Source organism: Gymnodraco acuticeps, unplaced genomic scaffold (genome assembly GCF_902827175.1).
Source record: "Gymnodraco acuticeps unplaced genomic scaffold, fGymAcu1.1, whole genome shotgun sequence".
Lineage (NCBI taxonomy): Eukaryota > Metazoa > Chordata > Actinopteri > Perciformes > Bathydraconidae > Gymnodraco > Gymnodraco acuticeps.
Window position 1 is genome coordinate 6,749,906 of NW_022990238.1, and position 19,915 is coordinate 6,769,820.

Consider the following 19,915-nt stretch of genomic DNA (forward strand, 5'->3'; position numbering starts at 1 on the left):
TTCATCACATGGACCTGTGAACATTGTTTTCTGTTAATAAAAGAGATACTGCAAAACTTATGAGCTCAGACAGGCGCTAATAGCTGGATAGTGAGATAGAGGCAGATAGATGGAGAGAGGGAGATAGTGAGTGAGAGAGAGGAAGATAAAGTGAAGCTAAGCCGGGCTCCGAGGGCCAGCCAGTGATTAAGGGATGGGAGGGATGAACACCAGCCACTGAGGGACTAGTGTCTATCTGTTTGAGTCCATGTGAAAGCGGGGTTGAGGAAAAAGCTCAGAAACAAGAACCCACTGTCACGGTATCTTAGCAACCGTCTCTGTCTCCCAGGTGACAGGGACTGACATCACTTCCTGTTGGTGAATGTGTGTGCATGTGTGTGAATACACAGTGTCCAAGTAAAAAAAAAGACCCACAAACCTATAAGTAAATGTGTCATGAACGTTAGTGTGAGGTTGAGCAAAGTTCCCTTGTTTCTCTCCTCGTGCACGGACATCTCGGCTCTGTCTCTTCAGCAGCACCCATCAGTCACCATCAGGTACAAGGATAGAGTTTGTTAATTTGAACTAGCATGGATTGTGTGTGAATGTGAAAGCACCTTTCAAAGGCAGACTGTGGGCATATACTTGGAGTCTGAGCCATGTGCGCATGCGATCAGCCTGATTGTACGTTATGCCAAGAGAAACATGGCCAACTGATGCCATCTGGTAGGACTACTTGGCACGAGGGGACTCTCTATGGTTCCACGACATATTGGAGTAGTTAAAATTAACACTGTGACACTATTTGGCAGAAAAAGATACTGAACTATCTATTACTGTGACTATTTCAGTCTCTCTCTTACCTTAAGGGTCCCAGCAGCATTCCCACAGGGGGGAGGAGGCAGGACTGGCTGAACATCAGGAACAAGGAAACATCCTCATGTGCATCAACAGGAAAGAACTCTTCACAATGATGCCACTTCTTCATCATTTTATTCTCATGAGACAACTTTATCAAAAATAAGAAAAAAAGTAATATCTCAAAGAAAAAAAAATAACACTTTCATATTGTAATGATAATATTCTAAAAAAAACATGTATAGAAAAGCAGAGTTTCCAGAAGCATCACATAATTTACTGTTTCAGATGGTTTGGCATCTTTAAGTGAGAAGCATGGAGGATTAGCATGCTGTTGGTTTGACCATTTCCATGAAAAACGTTCATTATCTGCCCCTAATTAAATTCAGCTTTTCAGAAAAAACTTTAAACTATTCATGATCCCTTAACTTTGTTGAACATTTGTAGCAATACAAATAACAGAGCAGATGCATGTGTCCAAATTGGAAAATTGGATGCAGAGTTTCAACAAAAATGTCAGTTCCTGACTCCACAATGCTCAATCAGATAAGGTCCATGAGGATTTCATCATCCATTGCACTGGAGACTAGGGGCATCCCGGGCTGGGGGGCCGCGCCTCTCTGACCTCCAGACATCAGCATCTGACCTGCACACAGGTTGGGGTGTAGGGGGGGAAGAGGAACATATGTGTAAATTAGGGATTCTCTAAACTTTTTCAGAAATGATCATTTCTGAAGAGAATACTAAAAGTATTGAAATGGCATCAAGTGGTTTTGAACCTCAAAAAACTAAACTACTAAGACTTGGTCAATTTTAGAATGTTTGGCTATGAACCTCATTACCCTTTAAAGAATACATTTTCAGGCCTATATTTTAATCTTAGATTTTCACTTGAGTCCCTTATGTCTGAACTCTTTCCACCTCTGTGGGGGTGCTTGCTGACCTGCCAAGGGCTGCCTCCACTGGCTCTGCATTTGAGCCCCCCCTCCTGGTGTCGGATGGACCAACTGCTGCCCTAAGCCCTGGTGAGACATCATGCCTTGCATGTGAGACACCCCACCCTGCTGCAAGGACACAGAGACAAAAAGTGACATTAACCTCCAAAAGACGCTAGACTTCCAGGAGAGAAGTTACTGTATGAGACATCCTGTGGCTGCTGTGCACTCTTACTGGCTGCTGTTGGTTGAGGAGGAGGCTGCGGAGCTGCGGGTTGGCTCCTGGGTTTGAGAGGCGGAGGATGGGACCCTGGGCTTGGGCCTGTCCGCCTTGTGCCACCTGGTTGGGTGGAGCACCTCCGACTGACGGCTGTTGGTTGGTTGGTCCGGTTGCTCTCATGGCCATCTGAAGGACATTTCAAAATGTTGTATTCCTCACATGTATTATGAATATGAATAAACCATCATGGGCTGCTGGTTGTGTGCTCTTCACCTCATGCACACTGCAAAGAGTTAAGATCAATTAAAATATAAAAACATGTGCATGCATGTTATCAATAAAATGTGTGCTTCCCAGTGCCGTGCATTAATCGGACAGGAGCAGGTAAAGTCAACACATGCTGTCCACACACCAGATGCTGAGCATTGGGAGTAAAGGGACAGTATTTCTGTTTGTATGTACAACACCAGGTTCTGATGAGGAAACAGGATGCACACAAGACCTACATTCTGTTTAACATCATTACAATACATTTTGAAAAGCAGCCTACTGACTGGTCATGTTTATATACCTTTTATCAGCCAAATAAAAACAAGGACAGATAAAGGACATGGATAAATGGGCAATGTGCTGGTACATGTGTTACAGGTTAACCTTCAATGACGGAAGATTAATTATAACTAATAAGTATATAATACTTTAAAACCCTTACCATTTCAATGTATTGCCTATGGAAACCCTAAAAAACATGGTGTTTATATGTTGGGGGTCTCACCATGTTGTTCTGCCTCTGCTGCTCCTCCATCATAGAGACCTGACTAACAGGGGGCATGCCCACCACCACAGACTGGACGCAGCACAGATCAGAGCGGAGGAAGGGGTGGTGGAAGTGTGAATAAAAAAGGAGGACAGTAGAGGAAAGGGTTACCAGTAAGGCATGCAGAAATCAGCGGGCACCTGGGCAGTAAAGGTTTCAACAACAGGCAGCGTGAAAAGAAAACTAGTGCGAAACCTGGGCAGACATGCCAGCACAGAATGCGTTCATTTACCTGCTGCTGAACGTTGCCGTGGGAGACTGGAATTGGGCCAGGAGGTCTGTTGAGGAAGTTCTGGTTGGGGGCGACCTGACCAGGCTGCATCGGCCCTGCACCGCCCAACTGCTGCATAGAAATGGAGAGAAAGGTATGTAGGTCGCTCTGGATTACAGCATTATCTAAATTAAATGTAAATGCATTGTAAGAAAGTGAAACAGCAGCAAGCATAAGAAACATTTCATAACCTTTATTTATCGTCTCAGTTTGCATGCCCTTCATTCTCACAGCCAGTCACCTTTAATCTTATTTTATCTTAAAGTTGTCCAGAACAAATGCATTGTTTTTTCTCTTGTTTATGTTAAGAGCTTAATGTAACTACACAACTTATTGAGTAGGGGAGAGCCATAAGGTCATTTCACACATTCATAAGCAATAAATAAATACATAAATACTCATAAGCCGTATACATTAAATACTTTACAGCTAGCTGCAAATGTTCTCATACTAGCCGCAGAGAGATCCCTTCTTTAATCAAGTTCAATGTGAGTGATGGGACTAAATCCTTGTTTTGTGCAAAATTGAATTCTGTTGTTCAGCAGAAGCTAATATGAGGCTTGAGCTTCCTGAGTTGGACAAATCAAGTGGGTATCTTCTGAGGTTAAAGTATTTTCAGTACAAACGTTGCTGTGAATTCTTGCAGAAAACAGTGTATTTTGTCCAACATCACTTACACGTAACTCTTTCATGATGGCTTGTCCGGATTAAACCAACTAGCAAAGAATGTTAACCTGTCCTTTATGAAGTGTATAACCAACAACCCTCTTATCAACCCTCTGATCTAAACATATATATGTTGGACAGACTTACGTCATAAAGTCTGATATCCGGATATTTTTGTATTGTCATAATCAATCACAATCTGTCTTTTTTCGTCAACATTGTTATGCCATGCAAAGGCTGTTACCGAACATATTCAACACACATATTCATGTTGTTCATGAGATACCTAACCCTAACCCATGCAGATGGAAGTAAAAACAAAGAGTTTGGATACGATGATGCACCATGGATACTAATCTTTAAACACCACCTGCTGAGGTGTTTGGAGTTCTCATTTTAAACAAACTCAATCTTGATGAATAAAGTGGTTCGGACAGTCGGGAGGGGGATAATGTCAGATAAAGTATCCAGTCAGAGTGAACTCTGAAGAGAAAGACAGGAAGCAACCTGTTACAGTGCCATTTTCTGCCTACACAGCTGCAAGGTAGGTTCTGATCACTCAGAAACATAACAGCTTTAACTGAAGATACACTGAGCACATTTCATTACACTTCTGTACTTAAAACAGCAATTTGACACCCAATGTACCTAAAGGGGATGGGTTACTGTAACCTGAAAAGATACTAAAGCTGTCAGATAAATGCAGAGGAGAAAAAAAGTACCATACTTTTTTCTGGAAGCTAGTTACATTACATTACATTACATTACATTACATTGCATTTAGCTGACGCTTTTATCCAAAGCGACTTACAATAAGTACATTCGACCAGGAAGACACAACCTTGAAGAAAACAGAATCATATAAGTACATCAGGTTTCATAGAGCCAAACATTTCAAGTGCTACTCAACTGGCTTTAGGTAAGCCAGTCCTTTATTAGTATAAAAGTGCTTCGTTAATAGTTCTATCGCTCGAAGTGGAGTCGAAAGAGATGAGTTTTCAGTTTGCGCCGGAAGATGTGCAAGCTATCTGCTGTCCTGATGTCAATGGGGAGCTCATTCCACCATCCTGGAGCCAGGACCGCAAACCCACGTGTTTTCGCCGATGGGAACTTGGGTCCCCCTCGCAGCGAGGGCGCAGCGAGTCGTTTGGCTGATGCAGAGCGTAGTGCACGCGCTGGGGTGTACGGTTTAACCATGTCCTGGATGTACGAAGGGCCAGATCCATTCGCAGCATGTTAAGCAAGTACCAGTGTCTTGAAGTGGATTCTAGCAGTTACCGGAAGCCAGTGGAGGGAGCGGAGGAGCGGCGTGGTGTGGGAAAATGTTGGAAGGTTGAAGACCAGACGAGCCGCTGCATTCTGGATGAGCTGCAGAGGTCGGATGGCACATGCAGGTAGACCAGCCAGGAGGGAGTTGCAGTAGTCTAGGCGTGAGATGACGAGAGCCTGGACCAGAACCTGAGTCGCTTTCTGAGTCAGCTGGGGACGTATCTTCCTGATGTTGTAAAGCGTGTATCTGCAGCAACGGGTTGTAGCAGCGATGTTTGCAGTGAAGGACAGGTTGTTATCTAGGGTCACACCCAGATTCCTTGCAGTCTGAGTCGGGGGGAAACAACTGAGGTGCCGATGTTGATTGTTAGGTCAAGAGTGGGACAATCTTTTTCCCGGAAGGAAGAGCAGCTCAGTCTTGTCAAGGTTGAGCTTGAGGTGTTGAGCAGACATCCACTGAGAGATGTCAGCTAGACAAGCAGAGATGCGTGCGACGACCTGGGTCTCTGAGCGGGGAAAGGACAGAATTAATTGGGTGTCGTCAGCGTAGCAATGGTAAGAAAAACCATGCGGGCTAATGACTGATCCGAGCGAGTTTGTGTACAGGGAGAAGAGGAGGGGACCAAGAACAGAGCCCTGAGGGACCCCTGTAGTTAATTGACAAGGGTCGGACTCAGACCCTCTCCAAGTCACCCTGTAGGTACGGTCTTTCAGATATGAGGTGAGGAGGGAAAGTGCAGAGCCTGAAACTCCAAGTTTTTGGAGAGTGCGAAGGAGGATCTGATGATTCACCGTGTCGAATGCAGCAGACAGGTCCAACAGGATGATGACAGAGGAGAGGGATGCTGCTTTGGCAGTGTGCAGTTCCTCAGTGACAGCAATGAGAGCAGTTTCTGTGGAGTGACCTGCCTTGAAACCAGACTGGTGCGGATCCAGAAGGTTGTTCTGATTGAGATAACAGGAGAGTTGTTTAAAGACAGCGCGTTCAAGTGATTTAGACAGGAACGGGAGGAGAGAGACAGGCCTGTAGTTTATAACATCAGACGGGTTGAGAGTGGGTTTCTTTAGGAGAGGGTTTACTCTTGCCTCCTTGAGACTGTTTGGAAAGTGACCAGAAGTTAGAGAAGTGTTGATGAAATGGGTGAGAAAGGGTAGAATATCAGGAGCGATAGTCTGAAGGAGGTTTGAAGGGATAGGGTCCAGAGGACAGGTGGTAGGGCGGGCAGAGGTAATGAGGGTAAGAACCTCACTTGGAGAGAGAGGGGAAAAGGAGGTTAGTGTGTGGGTGGAAGGAGGGTCTGGTGACCCAGCGGTGAGTAAAGGTGAGTCAGAAAAAGAAGAGCGAATATCATTAACCTTTTTTTCAAAGTGGGTAACAAAGTCGCTTGACAGAAGTGAGGAGGGGGGAGGGGCTTTTGGAGGGTCCAAGAGGGTGGAGAAGATGGAAAATAGTTTTTTAGGATTGGAATAGGAAGATTGGATCTTATCTTGAAAGAAAGTGCTTTTTGCCTGAGAGATCGAAGCAGAGAAAGAGGAGAGGAGAGCTAGTTGAGTAAAAGTAAAAGGTAACATAAAGAGAAAATACTTTATTAAAGTCAATGTTCCTCGAATTTGTACTTCAGTACGGTGCTTAAATGCTCAACATTTGAAACCGACTCAGTGCTCCGGGGTTTGTGTTGCTGCGGTGGCTTTTGTTAGCACACTGAGGGAGAGACTAGAGGGATGAGCACAAATTATTAACTACAGACTCAGAAATGTATTGGAGAGATATCTTCATCTTGCATAATCAGATTTACCCTGAGTGTGCTAATGTACAGTGTGTTTTTCAACCAATGATAGTGCAACACATACATGTAGGTATTTTGAGGGGACATACAGAACAGCTGCGGTTTTTTCTCCCATCTAGGATTTATCTTCTGTCTTTAACCCACAAACCTGTCAAATCCCGGAATAGGGCTCGCATCCCTTTCCAGAGAGAAATATGAAATGTTTTCTTGTGTAAACAGAACAAACAACAATCTGGTTTCCAAAGAATGCAACTCCAGGGCTTTGCACAGAAAAACCTTAACTACTGGTCCAAATTGAAATTGTAATTACGTTAAGATTGCTGTAGCGCTTCCCTATTAGCAATGCAGCACTGAATATGTTACTCAACAGCCAGAAAGAAAAAAAAAACTTCATTACAATTTCATGTCTTCTGCTTTTCTCTAAATGCACCGACACACACCGACACACACCCACACACCGACACACACACACACACACACACACACACACACACACACACACACACACACACACACACACACACACACACACACACACACACACACACACACACACACACACACACACACACACACACACACACACACACACACACACACACACACACACACACACACACACACACACACACACACACACACACACACACACACACACACACACACACACACACACACACACACACACACACACACACACACACACACACCTTCAAGTTACATATAGAGCTGACACGCTTTTGCAAAGACATACAATTAGTAGGGTGAGTAAACAAGCGCTATCACTGCTGATGAGAGCAGGCTGCAAAGAGACATTTAATTTAACTCATGTAAACCAGATAACAAGATTCATTTTTAAATGGAGACATGCTGAGTCCCTGCGACTGGATGCTGCATTGTTTCAGAGCGATGCAGCATCCCTCCTCAACGGATGCAATAAGTTGGAATGGAGCCCTGTGATGGAAAAGCCCGCTAATCCAAAAGACACATTTTAAATCACCTTGTCTGCAGGGATGAGGATGAGCAGAGAGGGAAAGTGACATTTCTATGTAATGTGGACAAGGCAGCAGCATTTGTAACCTGTAATGAACTCAGTGACGAGAATTGGTCTACCTTTAGAGGGAGGTTGAAAAGAGGGACCCTTCCTCTAGATTTTCCTGCCCTGAAAGATTGGCAGACACTTCTGCCTCTCCATTCCTTCTCCTACAGTGAGTCTCATGAAATGTTAAGATCTCAACACCCTAAACAAAAAAATTATAATATCTGTCCGAGTTGAGCTTAGTTTTAAAGGTCCCATGTCATGCTTTTCTGGTTATTACCCATCCCCTTGTGTGTTATGTAGCTTCTTATGCATGTAAACGGTCTGCAGAGTCACAAACCCTCAAAGTACACCCTGTAGCGAGAAAAGACCTGTCTATGCTGCCCAGAACGCCTCGTTGGAGATTTTTATTTTTCCATTTTTTTCTTCCAGGAAAGGTTGAAGTCACTCTCAGTGCTTCTCAAAGTGTGGTCCGCGGACCACTGGTGGTCCGTGAGCGCCCCCTAGTGGTCCGTGAGTATATTGGTAAAATTTCACATTTGAAATAAATACATTTATTTAAGTTTTTCGCACTCTCGCGGGAATATCTCCGCAATGGAACGAGCTTAAGTTTCACTTTCGATTGCATGATATAGCCCAGATAAGCACCTTCATCACACATGTTGCCACTTGTTTGTACAATTTTCAGGCGATTTGTAAAAAACGATGTGTTTTTGGATATTTGTGGAGTTAGGTGGTCCGCGAGTGTTTTTTTATTGGTTAAGTGGTCCTTGGTATGAAAAAGTTTGAGAAACACTGCTCTAGACCAAATGCACCAATTGGTCAAAATGGACCAATCCGCGGAGCTCCGCACACACTCACACTCACTCAGCCTTATCTTTTCTCAGCGGAGCACAGGCTGTGAGTGTGTGTGTGTGTGTGCTCAGGCTGAGCTCCGCGGTGTCTCGCTGTCTCGCAGACCCCACACAGCAACCAGGAAACGACACCAGTAATCCAGCTCACACTGTCCACTCCTCGAGCCTCACAGGGCGGAGCAGCGAGCCCCGCAACGTCCCTCCAACACGGCACCCAGACCCCACGCAGCATTCTCATCTGTTTGTCATTACTGGTGTCATTTTCTGGTTGCTAACAAACGCTATTGTAACACATAAACACTGATGTTCCGCTGTAACGGTGGTGGACTCATCAGAACAGAGTGGGCGAGCTGACCAATCAGAGGGAGGGGGGGCAGGAGCTCCAACAAGCCGTGTAGGACAGAGAGTGAATTCACATACTATACAGAGATGCTGTATGAGAAACCAATGTGAGTTTGGAACATTGAACAATATAAATCTATTCTAGTAGACCTCAACAATGGAATTATGATCAGTAGAAATTGCCATGACATGGGACCTTTAAACCAAATCTTACAACCTTATACATTATCAAAAGATGACAGTGAAACTACAGTGCAGATTCAGTTCTTAGGAATGTTTTAACCCACACGTTAACATTAATGTACTTTTGGACTGACCGGAAGCTGTATCCAGTTATCTTTTTACATCCATGGTATAACCACTGAAGACACTGCCCTATGTATCAAGAAGAGCTTAAATGTTGTGAAGATCTATGCATGTTAACACAGTATATTTACAAAAGGCAATGACCTAACACAGTACACCATATACAGTGTTACAGAGACAATTTAGTTAAGAATGCAATCAATTCAACATAAAGACTGCAGATGAATTGCACTTATATTTCCCTTGGAGTGATAATGAGGTGGGAGTGAAACGGTCATCTAATGTTGCAGTAGGAATTTGGCTAATGCTAGCCCCATTAGCCTCCACCAGAGTGAGAGACGTGAGTGGCTGCTGTGAAAGATACTGGGCAAGCTAAATGAAATGTCAATAACAATGCACCTTAATGCTGTAAACAATGCACCTCAATTCCCTGGTGCTGCTCTATAATGCCTTCTCATTATCACCTCCTTTTGGTCTCCCCACTCCACACTGAAAGCTTCCTCTCTTTCTGCTCGTATCACTACTCACCGCTCTGTGCTGCTGGACCTGCTTGTGGTTGGTGATGACTTGCCGGATGCCATTGACAAAGCCGCTCTGGTCGTTGGGAATGAGGCCCATGAATATTCTCTTTTTGGACGAGTAGAGCAGCATCAGCACCCTCACTTCACAGGGAGAAGTGGTGTGGGGGAAGTGAACGCACCCCGCCTGTAGGGAGGGTGGTAGGACAGATTAAAACCTTGACACTTGACTACTTTGTATATAGACTTTTTGTACTACTTTTTATATTTTATTATATATGTTGCATTGTTGGAGGAGCTCAGGTCAGAAGAATGTAATTGCCATTTCCACACTGTAGCTTTGTGCATATGACAATAATTGATCTTTTTGAATTTGAAAAACAGGCGACCCTGTGATAATTATCGGATAGGCTAAGGTTTGGAGACATAGCCTATTATTGAGCTCCTTTACCCAATCAAACATATCGGTTTCATGAATTAAATGCAAAATATTTCAATCCTTCATAAGGATCAGGCAACAAGGCAGAGCTCAGCTGAATACTATGAATGCCTCTGCTATTTGTCAATGGTACTAACTGGGTTACAATGCACCACACTGAAAAAATCATTGTGCTAGCCTTCTGGAAGAAATTCAAAACTGAACAATAAATATTTGTGTCTGATCTGATGGCAGAGTATGTTTAAAATCATAACATCTGGCGCAAAAGTGAATGATGTATGGCCTGGGCCCCCCTCTAGAGTCCTGCACATAGCACTGCATCACAGCTTCATGTTCAGAGCAACTACTGGACGGAGGTGGGAGCTGCACTCAGTTCTCACTCATGGAAAATGTATTGAAAAATACTGAATGATGGATAAGATTTGGGACAGGGAGAGAACAAGTATTCTGAACAAATTTAGTTTTGGACAACTTACAAAGCCGTTGGCCATAATGCGGTACAGGCCTTTCAGCGACTCCATGTCTTTGTTGGTGAAGAGAAACTGAACCATTCGAGAGTTTCTGAACAGGTGACCTAAGGTTGTCTACAGACAGAGAGTAATTAGTAATGCAACATTCATAAAGAAAACTGAAGTTATATGTACTAAACAAAGGCTAAAAGGTGTTCTCACCAGGAGTTGTTGTGGAATCAGCTGCATGATGAGTTTCTGTGGCCACTGCTCTGTGTTTCTGTTAAGAGACAGAATGGAATCTGTTAACTCTGTGCACAAAACAAACCACCCTTTACTAGAGATACAGTCCTAAATGTTTGATTGGCTACTCACAGATTTTCCCCTTGGTTAACGTGCACCTGACATGGCAGAGAACGCGTCAGTTTGGTGGTTGAGTCCATCGAAGCGGCTTTAGGCTTCTGCAGGAAAGGGGTGGTGAGACGACACAAAAAGAGAAGAAAAAGTTAGTCAGTTAGCCTGAAGAAAATAAATATATCTTATAACACATTAAAGTTGGATTCACACCTCCAGAATTATTAGGGGACTGGATGTTGCATTAAAATCTAACAGTTCTTGAGAAAGCCTACGCCAAAGTGCTGGACTCCAAATGACTGTCCAACCTCAGATTCAGACGTTATCGTGGCCAACATCTTTTCTTTTTCAAAACTAATTAAACAGATATTGGAAAGTTATTTTTTCTCTCCATGAAATGTTTTTATTTGGCCAAAAGCTTATAACTGCATAGTCCCTAAGGCGGTCTGAGGATGCCTCCAAACTGTCTCTTTCTGGAGGTGCTCTGGGAGTGAGCAGCTGCTGAAGACACCAGGGAAGACCCAGGAGGCGGGGGGGGGGGATTACATCTTCCAGCTGGCCTCGGAGCGGGCGGAGGATAGTGCTGAGGAGGGGGACATGTGGGCTGCACTGCTCACCCTTCTGTCACTGTGACCGCAATCAGGACAAGCAATTAAACAAAATGGATGGATGTTAAAGACCTGCAGATAATCTGTGCTTAGTAAAGTGTCAAGAATGAAAGAAAAAATAACTACTTTATAAGCACATCAATGCTGCAATCCCACAGGGGAAAAACAGCCAGCCACTTCATCTTCAGGACATCAATGAAGGATCAATGCTTAATCCATCACACATGAGTCAGGCCTACTGTAGTCCCTGTTGATAATGTATTGTGCCTGGCTTTCTCTGAGGACAAATGGCTTATATATCTTCAGGGATTGCTAAATCGAGAAATGAAAAGGAGCCTGAGATGTGGATACTAACAAAACAATTGTATTAATCTACTTTAAATGAGTGACTGATGAAACAAACTATTTTGTAAGGTTAACCTATAATTTAGACAATGAAAGCTTTTAGGAATTAATAGATTGAAATTCAGCCAAACAGGATGAACGATATTGATAACAAAGTACTGAATGCAAGCTGCAGCCAATTGTACTGGCATTCCCCTGAGAGAGTTTTTAAACAACAACCAAAAATGAGTGATAGTGGCAATTAATATTTCTCAACATTACAGATCACTCCATAGGAGAATCACGTCCAGAGCAGGTCTAATAGAGGTAGATAAAAACAGATTAAGGGTAATGCTTCATACTCCACTTTGCAACTGTTCATGCTCACAGGCAAGATCAAGAGTTTCCTGAGCCTCTACTCTTATTCCTGTCCATTTAACTGACTTAGATAATTTTGACAAACAGAAGAGGGATGATGAGAATATAGTCGATACAGGCGATTGATCCGAGTCGCTCCACAAACACAAACACTTGAAGGCCTGAAGGGGTTCCCATAAAATCCATTACCATCCATTTCCCTGGCTCAGCACATCAACTGCAAACTAAATTGATTGACCTTGAGCAAAGGCAATAGTAATTGGACAGTAAAATAATGGGCAATTAATCGTACGGTTCAATTATCAATGACAGGAGGTTATTAAAGCTCACAACAGTGATAGTTCCTAGACAGTGGTGATTTGTCGGCAGGACAGCCGCTCCCCAATCCAGCTCGAACAGTTTATAGCTGGGCTATTAGGTCAGCTGAGTTATCTAAAACATCAGTATTTTGTGAAATATGCTCGTTCTCTCTTGTTAGATTTAGATGAGTAATTCACATCGTCACCATGTGGTTACCAGGCCAGAGAAGACTCTAAGAAGGTAATATGTCTGCGCTAAGAAACCCCCGCAGACGCTTCCCCAGATAGTGCGCAGGAAGACCAAATGTTTATTGAAAATGACCCAAAGAATGACTCTAAATACATTGCAGGGAGTGATGAAAACAACTTTTAAAGGTTGCTAATATATTGAGCTTAATCCTCAGGGCACAAAGCATTCAGGAATCACAGCTTTTTCTTGGTATTACCTCTTGCCACTCCAGAACACCGGTCCATGCTACAATCTTATTGGCCACACTTTGCTGCTGTCCGATTGGGTTTGCATTGCCTTGAGGTACAGACACACCAGGCTGTCGAGATAAAAATAAGGATTGAAATTGTTGATTGAAAGTATAACAACAACAAAAAACACATTTTCAAAAAGTGAATAATGGCTGTTCTGATGATTAAACTGGAACGTTATTAGATTAGGCAATTTAGTTTCAAACAACATACAATTCAAAATGATATCAGTAAGTACTACTAGAAAGAAGAATGACTCAATGAGTTAGGAAAACAGAGGAAAAAACAACACTGAATGTACCCAGAATGGTTTTCTAGGGAGAATGAAACATCTTCAGGGTTTGATATGAACTAACATTTAAAATTCATTCTGATACGAGACTTCAGACAGTGCGTTGTTCTGAGCTCGGGGCTGCTGACGACACAGCATCACAAACTAAAGACTTGGTTGTATGATGTCTATATTGAGCAGGGACATTTACATGTAGAAATATTAATATTATTTAAACATTAAAAAAGTGTTTACAAGAGAGAAAGGATACCAAATAAAATCTAGGGGCTTGGCTTAATTTATTTTATGATGCTAAACATTAAGTGTATTAAAAAAACCTGAAGTTATTATTTGTTCATCTTGATTATCATGACCTACCATGTTGGGCTGTGCAGAAGGCACGATGGGCTGGTTGACGGGGGGCTGCTGCTGGGGCGGGGCCTGTGGCTGCTGGGGCTGTCCTGGGGGGGGGACAGGCTGCTGCTGATTGGGAGGAACTTGTTGCTGTGGCATCATGGGCAGTGTTGATGTGGTGACGGTTGCAATGCTGGGCACATTGAGCTTCACCCCAGCCACTGATGGGAGGGTTGGCTGTTGGGCGAACGGAGGACCTTGATTGACCATCCCTGGGACTGGAGGGGAAAAGTAAGAACAGATATATCACATGTAAAGCATGAGCAGATTGAAAAAGGAACATTCTAACCCTTGCACTGATTTCGGATGGCTTCTAATCTTTACATATCTAAAGAGCCCGTTATTATTATTACTATTACTACACTTATTAATAATAATTTGCAATTAAGTATCCGCCACCACGTTTTCTGCACTAGTATTCAATACTCAATGTACAATTATTTTACAGTTTTTTTATATGAATTATTTTACCTTCTATGTTTCTTGTAGTTATTAAATTAGCTCTCTGCACTGTTAGTTCACAGTTTTATTATCATGCTGCTGTGTTTATTGTATCTTTGTATCTCTGGAACAACAATTTCCTAAGTCCTATCTTATCTTATCTTATTATGGGTCCCTCCATTTGAGAATAAGTAGTAGATAACACAAATGTAATTTTAAAAAAAGTACAGTAATACAATCTTTAGAAAATTGTTTTCCAGAGAGAGTTACAGTAATCTGTACTGTAGAAACCTACACAGTCACACATACAATATGCAGACAAAGAACCGCCACTAAAATCTTGGCAAACATGAATCATTCAAAGAGTCTACCGGTAACTCACAGCGACTTTTCTGATTGTTGGCTGCCTCCACGGCCATCTGTGCCGCCACCTGAGCAGCAGTCATGGGGGTCGGATTCTGTCAGCAAGCAGATTAAAAAAAGACAATGCTTGGTAAAACGTTTCAGGGAAAAGAACATTAACACCACTGTTTGAAACTAAGCCAAAACCAGGCGACAGAAATGAGTCTCCAGGGAGCCTAGCGCTGTGCGGCTGCTTGCCCGTTACCTGATAAGGGTGGGTCGGGTTAATGGGTGGAGGCGGCTGAGAAGCCGCTCCAAGAGGCTGAATGGGAGCCAATGGCTGAGGAGGGAGGACAGGTTTGAGCGGCCCAGGGCCTCCACCTGAGGAAACTGGAGAGAGGGATGGATTTTTACAATGAGATGGAATTATATGAATGCTTCAATGTAGGAGTAATATAAGGCTTCACTGAGAGTGAAGGATAAGACATATTTACCAAGGATTTCACACCTACTCACAGAAAGTTGTAGGAGTAACATTTAGAAAAAGCTTTTATGAATGCTGAAGCTACCGTCAACTAAAGAATGGCTTAGCATGACCAATCAAATCGTCTTACAGTGGAATTTTATTAAATAACACACGGATATAGGACACAAGTATCTTACAACCATATCTATAGTGATGTAAATTCACCTTTTCTTTGTAATTTAGTTATTCTTCAATATTTGCGATATTAGCTGCTAGATTTCCAAGTTTCTGCTAGTCGCTAAGATCATCTTATGTTAAATGCTTGGCAAGTAAATGATTTTATCAGGGGTGAGATCAGTAAAAAATGAGAAGTGTGAAAGCTGTAGCTGTAGGGTTTTGTCCCTGTGTTTTCAACCATATAATGGTGTCAATGGGAATTAAGTGCTTTACTTGTGAATCACAAAAAAACTCTGCTTATTCAAATGCACAGATTAAAATTGGAGGGAAAAGAACATTACATCAACCATACAACAAATATTGTTCAACATATCCTCACAATGTAATTATTTTTCATTCAGAACAAACAACAGGTTTCTCACCAGGAAGGGAGATGCCTCTGACTAAGACCATGTGGAAGGGGTCCTGACTGTAGTCTGGATGGGGGTCACCAGCGCCTCCTACTGGAGAAGCCCGCTCAAACAGAGACCGGAGAGCAGGCAGTTTCCGTGGAGCCACAACAGAGAAGTGGATTCCTCTCTGAGAAATATAAAAATCACACAATTTTGTTTAACTATGTTTATCAAATGTAAACATCACTGATATAACCCTATTCATAACAATCTAAAATAATAAAACAATAACGTTTGATATAAGTCCCTTTTTGAGACAGTGTAAGTGTAGCCTTTTACATGTTCATCATAATTATTTGTTGCAATAATATATTTAGAGTCTTTTATTTTGAAGTCCAAGCTCACGTCTCGTTATGCTGTTCTCGTGTGAGTTAGAGCGAGAACGAGACAAAAAACTGAGAGTAAGATGCACAGACACTTTTACAGCTCCGTTAGTTTAAGTTTATTCTTATAAAGTTGTAAGGACTGAAGAATACTTCCCTCTGTTTTCAGAGCATGCAGCCAACGAGGTTGTTGTTGTGTTTGTATTTATTTTACGTTTATGACTTTGCTAAACTCATCTCACATGCTGTGTATGTTATTGTGTGTGTAACACAATACTAAGTTAGTCATTTATACTGTTTGTTTATGTGTAGTTTTCACAGTGGATTCGAAGAGGAATAAACCTGTTATGAGAAAGCCACTTGTGTCTGCCTGTGCTTCGAGGGAATTACAGACAGTTTAGGTGGTAACTCACATCTCTGATGATTTTGACCAAGTTATCTGCCGTGCAGCCGGTGTAGCTGACACTCTCCACAGCAGGAAGCAGGTATGGAGGAGAGTTACACAGCAGAACACACACCTTGTGGGTTTGACCTCTGGCAAAAAAGAAAAAGAGAAAGCAAAAAGAGTTAGCATTTGTAGTGGGAGTAAATCCCATCGTGAGTCACTCTCTAGAGCAGGGGTGTCAAACTCAAATACACAGTGGGCCAACATTTTAAAAAATGGGTACTAGTCGAGGGCCGGACTGGTTCAATGTTTATTGCAAAACTTGTTGAAATGAACTTATTGCACATATTAAACCTGGGACTAACAAAGCTTAAATTATTGCCTATAAAAACAACATTAAATAATCAGTTGCATTCATTTCTTATGGCTCTATCTGCAGAGTAATTTGTTATTATCCACAGGCCAACAACAGCTTCAAAAAAATAATTTCCCTCAAAGAAAAAAAGTGCAGAAGGAAACATCCATGTAAACTCAGTGTGCTGCTCTGTGATGCTAGTTCAAGCCAGATACTTGGCATCTCGTCTTGGGTGCAAGTTCATCAATGTTTGGGCTCAGGCTCTGAGCTGAGGAGACCCTCAGGATTGAGTGAAGGTGTGCGTGCAATATACCAGCGGGCCAAATCTAATAGTAATTAGAAATTATCCTGCGGGCCGAAATTAAATCCACCAAGGGCCTGATTTGGCCCCCGGGCCTTGAGTTTGACACATGTGCTCTAGAGGGCATCAGATGATTTACAGGTGATTTTGGGAGGCTTTATTACTCGCTTTTGGTTGTTGACATTAAAGAATATCAATATGTATTGAACAGGGAGATCTTTCAATTAACTGTCTCACTGAGCCAGCATTTTAGTATTATCAAGTAAAACATAATACAATTGTCCTTTAAGAAGTCTTTAACCTTGATCGCTCCCACAGATGTCTTTACTTCATAATGACTACCTTCCAAACTGTAATACACTAAGACTTAAATAATTTTAAAGGAGCAATCGTTTAGTAATGATCCTTCCATTAGTGGGAAATGATTCTACTTTAAAAATGTGTAAACTGTTCAAAGGAATTAGAGGGCAGTGTGAAAAAAGGCTGCTTTACATTTGCTCCCTCATCTTCTTAAAGTCATCAAACAGCTGCAAGGCCACCGAGAGTCCCTCTGCTATCAGACTGCAGCTTTCTGCTCCACCTCCCATGAACCTGTGTGGACAAACAGCATCATATTTACGATTAGGAAGATAATGCTGTCACATTTATCTCTGTGACGATAAACAATGTCAACTTTTGATATCAAGTAAACATGTTAAAGTTACTGGATGCTGTCGATCCATGAGACAAACTCAAAGGCAGAGCTGGTTGGTGCGTGACACTGCACGTATGACTCTGGAGCACAGTCTACTGTGTTGAACACCACAAGACCGTACTGTGTCCCTCCATACTACAAGGACAAAAGAAAAACAAGCAATGCAATTAACAAGTATTTTGTCTCGCAAGGGTTGCCAATGAACCCATTTTCAATGTATCATAAAAAGAGGGAAACACTCACATCTCCACCAAAATCTGTTTCTGCTGGGGGCCCTCCATTGAAATATCTATAGGAAATAAAATAAAGCATTTAGACATGACAACCTGAATATTAAAGGAATCAGTTAGCAAATCTTCGCAATCTTACTCAATAGCTGGAAGTATATAATTTTTCCGTAGAGATTCAAAGTAAGGTCCGAGGTTCGCCGTCCCTTCTATAACAAACACCACATCAGCCACCTGATTGGTCCCAGGCTTTGTGGATGGCTCCATGAGACCATGGATCTGGGCAAGAGGAGGAGGCAGATTCAACATTTACAATGAAAGAAGAAAAAGGTATCATTTATATTCTAAGTTCAGGTTGTCTCAAAAATGAGACCGCAGTGCGACTCAATAAGCATTCGATATTCATTACTATTAATTGCATGGGAAATCTGGAACTAAATTAGGAAGGACTATTCTCTGGAAGGGAGAAAGGAAAACCATTTTTTTGTTCATTTTAGAACTTAATTATATAACAAAATTCTTATCAATTCCATCCACTCTTAATCTGACAATATTCACTTGTTACTCTTCACTGCAGTGCAAAAATGAGAACGAACCATTTATACGGTTGTGTTTGTCCTCAAAAGTGTGCTTCCCTGGGCCATAAGCATTTTTAACTCCAATGTACAATATGATGACTTTAAAATCTTCTGGCTCTAATTGAATAATTACAATTGTTTTCTAGTGCAATAATTGCAATCATACGAGTGCAAAGATAACATATATTACATTTTTAATAGCGCATTAATCACATGTACATAACAAAGACCTGGAGTTAGTCTGCAGAGCAAAACTGGATGCATTCAGAAATACAAATCTTTACAGTTTTGAAAGAGAATTTGAACTTCATGCAACAATCACAGTAACCTCTAGATTCATACAGTATGTTATCATTCAACCTCAACTGCAAACTTTAATTATTTTACGAGTTTAACAACATTTTGTAGCTAAAGATCCACGTTTAACTCAACGACGATCAATACATGATACATGGTCAATACAGGTTCAACTAAGATTATTAATAACATGATCATGACAGCTGGTAATTCTCAATAGTTTAACATAATACATGAGGTTACTGTGTATGATAATATAGATTAAACTGAAGCATCGACACTCTATAATTCCATCACACAAACATACCAGTGGAAAATTAAATTGTATTTACTAAGAATCTAAGAAGTGTAGGCTGCTTTAAGAACAGAGCTCTGAATGCTTGTCTGCTGAAGTTGTTTTATTTTGGAGTTGTTTTCTGTTCCTGTTAACTTAGCAGGAGTCGAGCTCATTGTTTGGTTGTATTCGGTACAATATCAATAAATACTTTTTTAAAAAGGGTAACGTTTTATCAACCTACGATTAAATTATGTTTGTTAACTCAAGTTCTGCTGAACCCCAAAAAAGAAAGGCAGCTGAAGTAACAGCACCGGGGCTAAGCTAGACTTGCTAACATGTTAATATTAGTCTAACCTTACTCACAGCATAGGAATCATCGTTTATTTATATTATAGGCCTTTTTCAGTGTAAACGAAAGCAACATCACTTTGCACAGCCAAACTGGACAGAGCTTCATTCTCAGAGTTAGCTGTGTAACATTAGGTACGTCAGTGGGCGATATACGCACAATGGTTAAAATAACCTTAACTAGCCAGCGATGTATCTATACATGCATGTGGTGTAGAAGCGGACTGACCTGGTGTTGTACTGAAACCAGTCGAATCGCAGTTTTGCTTAGCTAAACACACATATATCGTTTGATAAGTTTGAATTAGCTCTCACATCACGGCATGCTAACATTTAACCCATTTGTTGTATTTTTGACGGAAGTGACAAAGAAAG

General features: G+C 41.8%; 1 protein-coding gene across 5 annotated transcripts; it reads right to left on the reverse strand.

The window, feature by feature from the left end:
* Positions 1-953: 953 nt before the first annotated feature.
* On the reverse strand, positions 954-19,915 carry med25 (mediator complex subunit 25). 5 transcript variants are annotated; one of them, XM_034219620.1, is made up of 20 exons: positions 19,770-19,915; positions 18,183-18,319; positions 18,057-18,102; positions 17,824-17,948; positions 17,612-17,710; positions 16,492-16,612; positions 15,726-15,882; positions 14,926-15,050; positions 14,701-14,776; positions 13,842-14,095; positions 13,159-13,260; positions 11,125-11,210; positions 10,972-11,029; positions 10,777-10,884; positions 9,872-10,048; positions 3,042-3,152; positions 2,768-2,839; positions 2,008-2,178; positions 1,781-1,901; positions 954-1,483 (listed from the first exon to the last, which is right to left on the reverse strand). In XM_034219620.1, exons 2-20 carry the CDS (start codon positions 18,305-18,307, stop codon positions 1,380-1,382), a joined length of 2,238 nt encoding a protein of 745 aa, XP_034075511.1. In that variant the 5' UTR covers positions 18,308-18,319; positions 19,770-19,915; the 3' UTR covers positions 954-1,379. The 5 variants fall into 5 exon arrangements, with proteins under 5 accessions (XP_034075511.1, XP_034075513.1, XP_034075512.1 ...); XM_034219622.1 differs by having other exon boundaries at positions 1,196-1,483; positions 11,125-11,207; XM_034219621.1 differs by having other exon boundaries at positions 1,196-1,483; positions 3,042-3,149.

What these genes read in the sequence shown, in the direction of transcription:
- med25 (XM_034219620.1), bottom strand. Translation starts at nt 18,307, where the DNA reads ATGGAGCCATCCACAAAGCCTGGGACCAATCAGGTGGCTGATGTGGTG. An exon ending in CAACAATCAGAAAAGTCGCT is followed by an intron (nt 14,096 to 14,700) that starts GTGAGTTACCGG and finishes TTTCCCCTCCAG; the next exon opens with TCCCAGGGATGGTCAATCAA. An exon ending in AGGTCCAGCAGCACAGAGCG is followed by an intron (nt 3,153 to 9,871) that starts GTGAGTAGTGAT and finishes ATTTCTATGCAG; the next exon opens with CAGTTGGGCGGTGCAGGGCC.